This window comes from Sminthopsis crassicaudata, chromosome 3 (genome assembly GCF_048593235.1).
Source record: "Sminthopsis crassicaudata isolate SCR6 chromosome 3, ASM4859323v1, whole genome shotgun sequence".
Lineage (NCBI taxonomy): Eukaryota > Metazoa > Chordata > Mammalia > Dasyuromorphia > Dasyuridae > Sminthopsis > Sminthopsis crassicaudata.
In genome coordinates this window covers 383,611,720-383,627,019 of record NC_133619.1, presented here as the reverse complement: position 1 = coordinate 383,627,019, position 15,300 = coordinate 383,611,720, and the positions used below count along the sequence as shown (strand labels likewise).

The following is a 15,300-nucleotide window of genomic DNA, read 5'->3' as shown; positions in this document are numbered from 1 at the left end:
TTAATCTAATTCTTAGAGAGAAAGTTTGAGTTCCCCCATAAGTATAGTTTTGCCCTCTATTTCTTTCTGAAGTTTATTTAACTTTTCTAAAAAATTGGATTCTATATTACTTGGCTCATATATGTTTACTATTGATATTCATTGTCTATGGAACTTTTAAGCAAGATATAATTTCTTTTATTTAGGTCAATTTTTGCTTTGTCTGAGATAAGGACTGATTCTTCTGATTTTTAATCATTTATGTATTTCTTTGCTTTTACTTTAGCTAAAGCATCACATATTTTACTCCAGAATTTTACCTTTAATCTGTTGTACTCTGCATCACATGTGTTTCTTGTAAATAACATATTATATTATGGTTTTTAACCCACTCTGCTATCTATTTCCAATTCATGGGAAAGTTCATTCCAATCACCTTCACAAGTAATTATTATCAGCTTTGTATTTATATCCTTTCTATTTTGTTTTCTGTTCATATATTTTTTCTTTCTATCTTCTCTCTGTTCACCAGTGACTGCTACCTCCTTCAATTTGTTCTACTTTTTTATCATTCCTGTCTCTCTTCTCTTTCCTCTTCCTCAACTATTCTGCCTTCTATCCTTCTTTTTCTTCTTTCTTCTCCTACTTTTCTATAGGGTAAGAAAATTTCTGTACACAACTAAGTTTGTATGTTATTTCCTATTTGAGCTAAATCTGATGAGATTAAGGTTCAAGCATGGCTCATCCATTTCTCTTTTTTCCCTCTATTGTAATAGGTTTTTTTTGTTCCTTTTTATGTGATTTAATTTATCCGATTTTATCTCCCTTTTCATCTTTTCCCAGTAGAATCATTTTGCAACCATTAATTTATTTTTTATATTATCACATCACAGTCAACTTAAACCCACACATGCTGTCTATGTCTACGTTTTATAACTGCCCTAATACAAACACAGTTCTCAAGGATTACAAGTATCATTTTCCCATCTAGGAATGTAAACAATTTAGTCTCTTAATAACAAAGCTGTTTTGTTTTTCGTTTCATTTTTACCTTTTTTATGCTTCTATTTAGTTTTGTGTTTGAACATCAGATTTTCAGTTTAGTTTTAGTGGGGTTTTTTTGTTTGTTTTTTCCTATTTCACTAAATATTGATCTTTTCCTCTGAAAGATTATGCTCCATTTGGCTGAGTAGTTAATTTGTAATCCAAGTAATTCTGCCTTCTATAATATCTTATTCTCGATAATCTTTTCTTGTTTTTATTAATTTTATAATTATAACATTTTTCGACAGTACACATGCATAGGCAATTTTTTACAGCATTATCCCTTGTACTCCCTTCTATTCTGAATTGTTCCCCTCCTTCCCTCCACGCCCTCCCATAGATGGCAGACATTTCCATACATATTAAATATGTTATAGAATATCCTAGGTACAATATATATGTGTAGAACCCAATTTTTTTGTTGTTGTTGTTGCAAAGGAAGAATTGGATTCAGAAGGTAAAAATAACCTGAGAAAAACCAAAAAAAATGCTAACAGTTTACACTCATTTTCTAGTGTTCCTTCTCTGGGTGTAGCTAGTTCTGTCCATCATTGATCAATTGGAATTGGAATAGCTCTTCTCTATGTTGAAGATATCCACTTCCATCAGAATACATCCTCATATAGTATTGTTGTTGAAGTGTATAATGATCTCCTAGTTCTGCTCATTTCACTCAGCATCAGTTGATGTAAGTCTCTCCAAGCTTCTCTGTATTCCTCCTGTTGGTCATTTCTTACAGAAAAATAATATTCCATAACATTCATATACCATAATTTACCCAACCATTCTCCAATTGATGGGCATCCATTCATTTTCCAGTTTCTAGCCACTACAAAAAGGGCTGCCACAAACATTTTGGCACATACAGGTCCCTTTCCCTTTTTTAGCATTTCCCTGGGATATAAGTCCAATAGTAACACTGCTGGATCAAAGGGTATGCACAGTTTGATAACTTTTGGGCATAATTTCAGATTGTTCTCCAGAATGGTTAGATTCTTTCACAACTCCACCAACAATGCATCAGTGTCCCAGTTTTCCCACAGCCCCTCCAACATTCATCATTATTTGTTCCTGTCATCTTAGCCAATCTGACAGGTGTGTAGTGGTATCTCAGAGTTGTCTTAATTTGCATTTTTCTGATCAGTAGTGATTTGGAACACTCTTTCATATGAGTGGAAATAGTTTCAATTTCATCATCTAAAAATTGTCTGTTCATATCCTTTGGCCATTTATCAGTTGGAGAATGGCTTGATTTCTTATAAATTAGAGTCAATTCTCTGTATATTTTGGAGATGAGGCCTTTATCAGAACCTTTAACAGTAAAAATGTTTTCCCAATTTGTTACTTCCCTTCTAATCTTGTTTGCATTAGTTTTGTTTGTACAAAAGCTTCTTAATTTGATGTAATCAAAATTTTCTATTTTATGATCAATAATGATATATATAGTTCTACTTTGGTCACAAATTCTTTCCTCCTCCACAAGTCTGAGAGGATTGAAATGGCTCTCTCTGAGACATTGCAAGATGCCCAAACCCTTGATTCATAATAACCTAATTGAGCTATAATAAATGTTATAGGCTGTGGTCAAGTCTCCTCAACCAAACTCAAAGTCTTTGTGTCACATATAATTAATGTTTCTTTCATTTATTTACTCAATGTTCCTACAAAAAGGGCTGCTATACACATTTTTGCACATGCGGGACCTTTTTCTGCTTTTTGATTTCTTTATTTTATTAATTAAAGTTTTTATTTACAAAATATATGCATGGGTAATTTTGCAACACTGACCCTTGCAAAGCCCTGTGTTCCAAATTATCCCTTCTTTTCCCTCACTCCCTCCCCTAAATGGCATATAGTCCAATACATGTTAAATATGTTAAAATATATGTTAAATCATATATATATATATATATATATATGTACATATATATATATATACACACACACACACACATATTTATATAGTTTTCTTGATGCACAAGAAAAATCAGATCAAGAAGAAAGAAAAAAAAAAAAACTAAGAAAACAAAATGCAAGCAAACAATAACAGAGAAAGAATGCTATATTTTGGTCCATACTCAGTTCCCACCATCCTTTCTCTGGGTAGAGATGGCTCTCCTCATCACTGAACAATTGGAACTGGTTTGAAACATCTCATAGTTGAAGAGAGTCATGTCCATTACAATTCATTGTCATATAATCTTCTTGTTGTCATGTATAATGATCTCCTGTTTCTGCTCATTTCACTTTGCATCAATTCATGTAAGTCTCTTCAGACCTCTCTGAAATCATCCTGCTAGTCATTTCTTATTGGAAATAGTTACAGTTTATCCTCATTACATATGATTCTTGCTAATGGTTTCAAATAGATACTACTGACTATTTTAAGGAAAAGTCCATTTATTCCTATACATTTTTAGTATTTTAATAAGAATGGGTATTAGATTTCATCAAATGCTTTTTCAGCATCTATTGAGATAGTCATGGTTTTTTGTTAATTTGGTTATTGATATAGTCAATTATGCTAATAGTTTTCCTAATATTGAACCAGCCCTACATTTCTGGTATAAATTCTACTTGGTCATAGTGTATTATATCCTGGGGATGATTTTCTGTGATCTCTTTGCTAATATTTTAAGATTTTTGCATCAATATTCATTAAGTAGATTGATCTGTAATTTTCTTTCTCTTTTTTCATGCTATCTGGTTTAGGTATTAGTATCACGTCTGTGTCATAAAAGGAATTTGGTTGGAGTCCTTCTTTCACTATTTTTTCAAATAGTTTATATAATATTAAAGTTAATTTTTCTTTAAATGTTTGGTAGAACTCAGATGTAAATCCATCTGGTGCTGGGGATTTTTTCTTAGGGAGTTGATTAATAGCTTGTTTTATTTCTTTTTCTAAAATGGAACTATTTAAATAATTTATTTTCTCTCCTGTTAATCCGGGCAATCTATATTTTTGTAGGTATTCATTACACTTAGTTTGTCAAGTTTATAAAATTGGGAAAAGTAATTCTTATTCTAATTTCTTCTTCATTACTGGAAAATTCTTCCTTTACATTTTTAAGACCAACAATTTGATTACTCTCTTTTCTTTTTCTAATTAAATTAACTAGTTTTTTTTTCATAAAACCAACTCAGTTTTATTTATTAATTCAATATTTTTTTAACTTTCATTTTTATTAAATCTTTTATTTTTAGAATTTCAAGTTGGTATTTAATTGGGGGGATTAATTTGTTTTTTTTTTCTAGTTTTTTTTTTAATTGCAAGCCCAATTCACTGATCTTCTCTTTCTCTATTTTATGCAAGTAAACATCTAAAGATATAAAATTTCCCCTTATTACCACTTTAGCTGCATACCACAAATTTTGGTATTTTGTCTCATTATTATCATTCTTTTGAATGAAACTATTGATTGTGTTATAATTTGCTATTTCACAATCCATTCTTTAGGATGAGATTATTTGATTTCTAATTACTTTTTGGTCTATTTTCCCCTGGCCTTTTATTGAATGTACTTTTTATTGCATTGAGATCTGAAAAAAAAAAATGCATTTACTATTTCTGCTTTTCTTCATTTGCTTTTGAGGCTTTTATTGTAATGGGCCAGAACTCTGGAGAAATATACTAAGGTAAGGATTCTTATAACAAGGTGGTAAGTCAGTGGAATTGATAATACAATGGTTATCCAGTTTAGCATGGTAGTTAATAGTTCTCTAGTTCAGTATGATTGAATTAATCTTACAACAGATAATGGTTCCCTAGTGATATAATGATTGGCTTATACTATGTATGATGAATGGATTTAATTGTAATAGAGTATTTAAAAGGCCAGAGTCAGACCTAGAGGAAGACTGGAACAGACCGGGGAAGACAGAGGACTGGAGGCTGCGGCACAAGCTCCTGGACTCAGGGAGACTTCAAGACAGAAACTGTTGTGATGGTTTTTCCTGCATCCCCCACAGAAACCAAGACACATTCTGGAGAACCTCCAAAAAGTTGGCCTAGGCCCCAGGCAAGGAAATAGACTGTAAAGGAGACAATAAATATTTTTGAATTTTACATCTGGCTATTCTCTTGATGGCTACTCTGCTGAAATGAAGGCTAATTCAAAGACCTCCAGAAAACCAACCAGAACACTACATTATATAAGTTATAGAATAAGGAAAAAGAAAAAAGATCTCCTGCTTTCTTTTGTTTTAGAATGTAAGTGATCACGCTGTCCCTGACTTCTTAGAAAAAGGGTGAAAAAACCAAAAGGAAATGGGGAGTCAAACCAGATTAGCAAGTTTCTGAAGGGTCTCATTTGAAACAGGTATACATAAATCCATCAACATGAGAGGTATTACATAAGCACATAGCAATATAGCACAGACTAATAGTGATATAACAAAAAACGTTAATCAACATGAGGAATTATACATGTCCATTAGTCCTAGAAACAGTCCAAAACCAATCTATTGTCCATTACTTCACATGTGTCAGGACATCCAATAATTCCTGCAAGTTTTGAAGCCCTGCAATAGTCTCATCATGTGTCAGGGAATGCAATGATTCCTGCATATTTTGAAGTTCTGCAACAGTCTTTTTATCAATCATGCTCTTTCAGTGTCTGATGTTTCTTAGGTCTTCTTTGTTTTGAGGTTTTTTTCTCTTTTGTTCTGTCTCTCTCCAATGGACAAGGCGAATATGGCTTGCTGATACTCATCTGATTCCTTCTCCATCAGTAGAGAGACAAGCAAACCCTCTCCCCCAAGAAGTTAATTTGGTCCCTTCCTTTTATCACTTTCTGGATCTCTCCTCATCACCTGGCAGTTCACATTGGAGCTACTCACACTGAACACTGTCCTTCCATTGGGTTAAAAACCCTGTGTTCTTCCCAACTTTCTTCCATCTGATTGCATTTTGGCTGACTGATCATGTAATCCCTTTTCTCCATCTGATTGCTTCTCTGCTGATTGATCATGTCTGAATCTTGAACTTCAAAAGACTCTCTGGGTATAAACTTGGGTGCCCCATCATTCCCCGACAGTTTTTTTGTTTAAGGTTTTGGAGCTGGGCCCCACCTCTGATTCTCTTGGATCAATATATATTCTGAGCCTCTGTTGCATTTTGGACATGGGGTTTGGGGTCTTGCTCTCCCACCCTGTCCTCTCACCCTTACGCTATACCAGGATTGAGCTTTTAGATACTCTTAGCTTTTTAGATGTTCTGCATCATAACCAGGGTATAAAAGGGATTTGTATCCACTGTGACACAGCATCTTATGATCTCCTGTAAAGGAGCAACCTTGTATAGTCATTGTATAATTCTTCTACAAGCCTCATTAGCATTTTCTCTAGCAAGTTGTTTTATCATGATTCCCTTGCTGCATTTTCATCAATAGTTCACATGACAGCTGCTTGCAGATGTCTCCCAAAATCAGCAAAGGGTGCATTTGGACCTTGCTCTATTTTTGTGAAGGCTTCCCCTCGATCTTGTTTCCCTAGGAGGATGCCCCATGCTTTCATAGCAGCAGCAGTAGCAATTTGCTCATATGCTATCAAAGGGTAATTAATCTGTGCTAAAGCATCTATATACTGACCTTTGCCTGCTAGTTGATCAAGGTGACTTGTATATTAACTCCAGTTTGCCTATTTCATTGAGCTTGTATTCTACATAGTTCACTATACTCTGAAAGCCACAAGAAGTTTTTTCCAGGTTCTAAATATGTCCTTGCTATAGATTTCCAATCACTAGGGATTAAAATTCCATAAGCCAAATTCTCAAATACCATCTTAACATAAGATGATGTAGCCCCATAAAGAATACAACCCTTTTTCAAATCTTTGACTTCTCCTTTCTTGACCTGAAGAGTCAAACTCTTGAATAACAGGGTATGCTTCTATTAAATCAGATGTATCTTGTCCTTTTTTAGCTTTAACTAGTATCTTTTGTAATCTTGTCATGGGGTGGACAAAGCTACTTCATGGGTGGTGCTGATTGTGTTACTGCCCCTTCCCCTCCTCCTCTCCCCCTCCACCTATGAAGAATTAGTTGAGGGGAGGTAGATCAGGGAATGCCCTAATGGCTCCTACTATGAAGTACCACACTCCTTAATTTTATCAGCATTGTATTTAATTCCTTTCTTGTCTAATTCTTCATGCTTTTCAACTGTTTTTTTTTTCTAGTAACCTCTCCCCCTTGTTCTTTCTTCTTTTTCCTTGTTCTAATACTTATGTAATTCCTTTTTTTTTCCCTTATGTAATTCCTTAAAACCAATTGTATTAAGTTATATGTATAGACTGTTTATTTAGGAATTGAATTAGGATCATTATCATTGTAATATTAGATTAATTGCTCTCCTACAGTTTCCATTTGTCTAGCTCTAATTCTGCTTCCTTAGAGAACCAAGGAATACTCTAATGTTTCTAAAAGTCCAATGATCTTCTCCCAAGTTGCAATCAAATCTTGTTTTTTTGTTTTGTTTTGTTTTGTTTTTTTTTAAATTAGTCTATGCTTTCTATACACTTTCTTTGATGTGGAGAATGTTGTTTCTAAACATTTGTCCCATTTCAGATGAAACACTAGTTTAGCCCTTAACAAAGTTTCCTACTTGTCTATTTTTGTACTTTCTCTAATTTCTGGGTCATGTAGACTTTTTCACTGAACTCAGTATCATGTCAGTCTGGACTTCTTAGTGTAAATCCTTAGTCCTAGGTTCAGATGCAAAAATGTAGTTTTCTGGTTGGTTTTCTGGCAGTCTTTGGACCAGCCTTCATTTCAGCAGAGTAATCACCAAGAGAATAGCCAGAGAAAATCCAAAAATCTTTATTCTTTCCTTCACAGGCTGTTTCCTTGCCTGAGGCCTGAGCCAGCTTTCTGAAGGTCCTCCAGAATGTGTGTTAGTTTCTGTGTGGGAGGCAGGAGGACCACCACAACAGTCTCTGTCTTGAAGTCTCCCTGAGTCTGGGAGCTTGTGCTGCAGCCTCCAGTCCTCTGTCTTCCCTGAGTCTGTTCCAGTCTTCCTCTAGGTCTTACTCTGGCCTCTTAAATACTCTATTATAATTAAATCCATTCATCATACTGAATATAAGCCAATCATTATATCACAGGGACTCAAAATTTGTTGTAAGATTAATTCAATTATACTGAACTAGGGGACTATAATCATCATGCTAAACTATATTATCTTATCAATTCCACTGAGTTACCACCTTGTTGTAAGAATCCTTGTTTAAGTATATTTCTCCAGAGTTCTGGCCCATTACATTTTATGTCCTAATATATGGTCAATATTTATATTGGTTCCATGAACTACCAAGAAAAAAAGTGTACTTCTTTCTGTCTCCATTCAATTTTCTGTAAGCATCTATTATACCTATCTTTTCTAGTATTCTATATACCTCTTTAACTTCTTTCTTATTTATTTTGTGGTTTGATTTATCTAGTTCTGAAAAAGCAAGTTTGACATTTCCCACTATTATAGTTTTGATTTCTACTTCTTGCAGCTCTCTTAACTTCTCCTTTAGGAATTTAGATGTTATACCACTTGGTGTCTATATGTTTAGTATTGATATTGCTTCATTATCTATGGTTCCCTTTAGCAAGATATAGTTTGCTTATCTATTTTAATTAGATCATTTTTTGCTTTTGCTTGATCTGAGATCAGGATGGTTATCCCTGTTGTTTTTTTTTTTTTTTTTTTTTCATGTGAAGCATAATAAATTCTGCTCTAGCCTTTTACCTTTACTCTTTTATCACTTTGCTTTAATTGTTTTTTCTTGCAAACAGCATATTGTAGGATTCTGGCTTTTCATCCACTTTTCTATCTGCTTTCACTTTATAAGAGAGTTCACTCCATTCACATTTACAGTTAAAATTACTAATTTTGCATTCCTGCTATCTTATTAACCCCAAATTATACTTTTTATCTTTTCTTTTTCCTTTCCTTCCTCCCCAGTATTTTACTTATGAGCACTATTTGCCTCAAGCAGTCCTCAGCATACATCATCATCTATAGCCTCATGCTGAAACATGTTTCAACTTGGAATATTTTTTCTGCTGTATTTACCTTCTTTTCCCATTGGTGAATTCCTTCTGTGGCCTCCATTTTAATGAGGGATCCATGCCCAATAAATAGCATTGCTCTTCCAACTCTGTTTATGACTTCCTGGACCACAACATCATGCCTTCACATTGAATTTCTTCAATCCTGGCATTTTTTCTAGCTCCATTTTGTGTTGTCTTCACACATAAAATTATATGCACCTTAAGGACCAGGACTGCCTTTTATTCTTATTCTTTTATTTGTATTACTAGTGATTAGCACAATACCTAGCACACAGTAACAATATATGTTTGGTTCTTAGTCTTGCTGTCTATAAAATAGATAGGAGATATATAAATTTTACCACTTTCCACAAGAAACAAGTTGCATTGCTGGTCCTCTGGAATGGTTATGGTATTGATTATGGTTCTTATAGATTTCAAATTATTCATATTTAAGTTGCTATTGTATAAATTCATATTTAAGTTGCTATTGTATAAATTGTTCACCTGGTTCAGTTTACTTTGTATCCATTCATATGTCTTTAAATAGCTTTTTGAAATCACACATTGTTTCATTTCTTATAATGCAATAGTAGTACAGTAATTCATATACAAAAACTTATTTATCCGTTTATCATTGGTAGACACCCTTTAGTTTCCAGTTTTTGCCACCACAAAAAGCAATGTCTTAAATATTTTTTCTACATTTAGTTCCTGTTCATTTTATTTCGTCTCTTTAGGGTATAGTCCCTGAAGTCATTTAGTTGAATAAAAAAGGTATGCACTGCTTAGTATACATCTGTGTCTAATCCTAAATGTTTTTTTCAAAATGCTTATGTCCATTTCATAGTTCCTTCAACACTATATAAACATGGCTACTTTTTCCCAGATCCTCTAAAATGTATCCTTTTCCTTTTTTTTTTTGTCATTTTTGCCAATTTGATGGGTATGAGGTATAATGATAGAATTGATTAAATTTGCATTTCTCTATTCAGTAATGATTAGAGCATTTTTCCCTCCCAATTAACTATAGATGGACTAGAATAAACTACTTTCCTTAAGCAAATTATTTTCTGTTCAGAAAGTCAGTACATCTCATTTTACTTGGCTCACATTATTATCAAATTCTTTTGGACTTAGATTGTGAGATATATATGTATTTTTTGCATTGGTAATTAAAAAAAACAATATTTTTCCTAGTTATTTTTGGATCTCCCCTTGCAAAACAATTCTTCATATAATAGATGTTTATGATTTTCATTAGCAGATGAATTTGTTCATTAGTGTTTATTTAACTTATTAATTTCTCAGGAGAAGAATATGGCATTGCTGAAGAATTATGTAATAGCTGAGGTGAAAAAAGATATAGTGCTATTCATTATAAAGTTTTTAGAGATTAATTTAGCTCTTGGTTTGTAATTCATCTTATTTTCCAAAGATTCCAGATAATAACATTGAATTCCATAATTTTTAATGTAATTAAATAAGGAAAGATGAATTCTAAACTCAAGCCCATACCCGTTCTTAAATGTAAATTTTCACCACTAAATTCTCTGCACAGTGTTACAGAAATTCTATCATAAATTCCCAAATATATTATTTTCTCACTGAAAAATGAATAATTATCTTATCTTTCTCCATTGCAAAGATGAAAAAATACCCAATAGAATATGCAGTCTATAGTTGTCTAATAGTTTTTTCTTGTCTTCTAGTTGCAAAGAGCTATTATTAGAAAACTTTAATCTTCTTCCTTAGGGATGAAAGTTGATCTGCCTCCATGTCCTCATAAGTTTTTATTTTTTCATTACATCATATAACATTTTGTTTCATACAATAAGAAAGCATATTTAAAGGAGATTAATTTGAATATTTCAGAAGTATACGCTGAAGCATAAATGGGATGAATAAGGAAATATTCAAAAATTTAATTTCTATACAAGGAACCCAAGTAAGGGAATATATTTTAAAATAATCACCTTGAAATATTGAAAATTTACTCATTTGAATCTAACTATCAATGCTTTTAGAGGTTGATTTTGAAAATGGTATATCTGATTGAAAAATAAATAGTCTGCTTATTTCCTAGAGTTATGTAAAACCAAAAAGGCAACTTTGAGGATTGTCCTTAAAGCTTTGAGATTCCTATAGCAAATCCATAAGCACACTCTGATTAGGGGAGACTCTTTTTGAAGAGGTAAGGGTTAAAAGAGAAATATATAAGATGGAGAGCAATTTACAGTAATCATAACTATGAATATTGATAGGATGAATAATAAGTTAAATAAACACTAATGAACAAATTCATCTGCTAATGAAAATCATAAACATCTATTATATGAAGAATTGTTTTGCAAGGGGAGATCCAAATGTGAATTCAAATTTAACATGTGATATATAATCTCTATAATATTGGACATGATTCTTAAATTTCTTGTGAATCAATTTCTTCATTTTGGAATTGTACTAGATGGTTTTGAAATTTTCTTCTACTTCTATATGTATGATCTTATGATCTTGTGACTTTCAGTCTCTTTTTTTTCTGTTACTCCCTGATGTTTCAATATTAAGACAAATGTGTTTTCTAAGTCTAATTTATGTCTACATCAGTAAGTTATTATTGAAAGAATCTAAGTTTCAGGATGTCTTTATGAGGAACAGAGACATAAGAACAAGGATTACACACACACACACACACACACACACACACACACACACACACACACACACACATATATATATATATATCAATACTATGGGCTATAGTAATTAGGTTGTACAAATTCTTCTCAAAGAAATTATGGGACAAAAAAATATTTTGGGTAACCCTACTAATTTAGTATCTTATAATTCCTCTTCCAAGAGTAGAACTAAAATCTCTGCAGATTTCATTTTCTTACTAAAATTTATATGAATGATTTTACTTTCTCCTTATGCTACAAGAGAGAAGTTTGGGAGGACACTTTTTTTGTTATTCTTTTTCTATCTTCACAACCTAACAATATCTGATACACATCAGGTACTCAATAAACATTTATAGAATTGAACATTAGTAATACTGTATTAACTATTGTTTTGGAATGAACAACTTAAATAATTGAAAACAGAGAACATAAGAGAACTCTTGAGTCATTTTATCCTCATCATATATTGAGATAATTTATGCTGTCCTTATATGAAGCAAGCATATATTTAAATAACTATATGTATCTAAAATATATTCATTGGGAGATCTATATATTTGTTGAAGTGTGATGTAATAAAAATGATAACTAAACAAAATAACCATTTTCAGAGCACTTTAGTCTAGTTGTGAATTGAAGCTATTTGACGAATAAGGTGATCAACAGATTGTATGCTTGAGGTAAAATAGTGGAATTGAGATGAATATTGCTTGTGTTTGAACTTTGCACAGGGAATGTATTTCATATTCACATCCCCTTTATGTATTGCTTTCTCACATTTCATCTTTGTGCTGTTTTGTGATCATATGTTCAGACCATTCATATTTTATTTTAAAACATTTTCATTTTCAGATCCACAGTTGTGTGATCCTGGTGAATTTCTTTGCCATGATCATGTGACTTGTGTATCCCAGAGCTGGCTATGTGATGGGGACCCTGACTGCCCTGATGATTCGGATGAATCTTTAGACACCTGTAAGTAGAAAGGTTCTCATGACATTTTAATTTTCCATTATATGTAAAACTGACTTGTAATTGTTTTTAAGAACAATTGTTCTGGTGGGCTATAAGAAGTCTCTCTTCTATGAATTCCAAAATGTAAGTATTTGAGTTTCCTTCCTAGTGAGTATTTTCAATGGGAAATAAATTATTTTTTGTAGTTCAAATTAATCCATGAAAATAAAAAGTAAGAAAAGTACAGTGTTTTTAATGAAACAAAATGATCTTATAAAAATGCAAATAATTTGTGTACATGGGAAGGGCAGAATGATTTTAAAAAAGTAGTAAGGAAAACATTATAGAGAAAAGACAATAGGCTTAAATGATGCAGTTTGATTATTACATATTATCTCTTTTCTTTTGATGTTTAGAAATGTGAGCAAAAGAATACTATTCTTAAAGGCTAATTATTCTCAGTATTCCCATCCATTAATAACTACCATTCATTGAAGATGCCTCCTTCTTCTCACTGTTGTAGGGCAAATGAAGTAATAGTTTATGGACAGACTATCTCTATAAAGACTTAAAAGGCATATGATTATTTTTACTCCTCAGGATAGGGGTAGTTAGGGATCATTCTATCAGGAATAGAATAATCTCTAGAAATCTTTAGTCTCTTCATTAGTGCTATTTATTTATATTAGGAGACTTTGTATAAATAACTGAAAATATTTTAAGCCTCTGAAATAAGAAAATAAGGGTTGACTTGTTGAGAATTAAAAGTAGTATTATTACTCCTAGAGTTCTTAGTATTAATAGTATCATTAGTATCAAAGCTTCAGAGGTCTTTCCATATTCTTTCATTGTAGCAAAAAATGTGTGGTATTGAATGATGTTAAGAACAACTGGATCCTGGGTTTAAATGTTGAAATCTTTAGGTAATTCAGAGTCATGTTGTAGTGATACTTTTAATTCACACACACACACACACACACACACACACACACACACACACACACATACACACTCAAAAAAAAAAACAACACACACACAAACAAAAACAAAAACAAACAAACAAACCAAAAAAAAAAAAAAAAAACATTCAGGAGATCTCCATGATTTGATTTGGGAATCAGGTAGATTTAGTTTAGTTAATGGAATTGTTTAACCCTGATTTCTCAGCAGAAGTTATGAAGATAATTGTGTGACCCCTTCCACATTCATAATTGTTGTCTGTCATCCCTCAAAAATCACAATAACAACTAGATGCTTTCTCTAGGTCTAAAACAAGCAGAACACAGAATATTTTTTTCTAAGATCTTTCTAAGATTTAAAAGGAGAATAGTAAGAATATAAATAAACATCTATCCCTATATGGTAGATATGCCTAATTAATGAAATTTAAGCTTCACCCTACTGAGAGTGACTAATGCAGTTGTGCAAATAATAAGCCTGAGAGGATTTTAAAGACAGGTTGGTTATCTCATATCCCACCTTTCCATACTTGCAAAGTTTCTCTTAAAGCTGTAGCTCTGGATGCTGATTTTTTAAAAACAAATTCCTAACAGAATTGCACTTCTAGAGAAGCTGAAGTCCTCTCTATTTAACCACTCCCAATTTTCCTTATATGAGTCTTTATGTCCAGGGGAACAATTTGTCTTTTTGTGAATAGTAAAATGGGTCTTCTTTGTGAAAGTTGGACAACTTTTTAATAGAAAAATACTATTTGAGAACACTTGGATTAAGAACACTAATTTGGAGAAGGTATACCATTTGTTTTTCAGAGACCTTTCAATCTTGGACCTGCTTATAGGTAGATGAACTTCTTTTGCTGGGATAGAATGCCTAAACTATAGATGTAAGTGTGAGGTTGAATATAAAGGTAGCTTCTTAGAGAATTCCAGTTCCAGGGGAGTAAGTGATATTATCTGGCCATGAATTAACACGTTCTAGACCCAATCCATATTTACCAAATTCCCTCATTTCTAGGACATTTTCAAAATAACTCTGTATTGAGTCTTTTGTTTTTCTGGGCAAACCAGTTATTGCATCTGAGCCCCAGTTTTTGTCACCTAGAAGATAAAAATAACATTACCACATATTTCCTTGGGTTGATTGGTTTTTCTGTTTATTTTGGTAAGGATCAAAAGAAATAATATGTAAAAAGTGTTTTGATAATCTTAATGTGATTGATAGTTATCATTGAAAAAATGCTTAAATGCTGTAGGTAGTTTGCAAGTTTTCTAGATTGAAATATGACACAGGGCACAAAATAAGATCTGGTACTTCTATAGCATCTTATATGTAGTATTCTAATATACAACAGGAAAAGTCTCCAGTCTTTTTAGAGATGGCATTCAGACTGTAATGACACAGTTGTAGACTCCTACTAAGGACTTCTAATATTATTTCTTCTCCTCATGCATATAACTTGTGTCAAAAAATAATGAGACCATTAAAATGTCTACTTTACCAGCATCATGCAGACATGAGCTTTAATGGTCTAACTTGATATATAGTATGAAATGTTTTAAAAAAAATCTCTGAACAAGTGTAAAACATATCCAAATTTAATATAATCAATCCAGATGTTCCTAATTAGCATTTTTCTAATTATGGGAT

At 32.4% G+C, this 15,300-nt stretch overlaps 1 protein-coding gene across 2 annotated transcripts in view; it reads left to right on the top strand.

Moving 5' to 3' along the window:
* The window catches only part of LRP1B (LDL receptor related protein 1B), a 2,473,587-nt gene that overhangs the window by 447,094 nt on the left and 2,011,193 nt on the right, over positions 1-15,300 (top strand). For both annotated transcript variants that reach the window (XM_074301982.1, XM_074301981.1), the window contains exon 2: positions 12,592-12,714. In XM_074301982.1, coding sequence (XP_074158083.1) covers positions 12,592-12,714 — 123 coding nt within the window. The remainder of the gene's footprint in view (positions 1-12,591; positions 12,715-15,300) is intronic.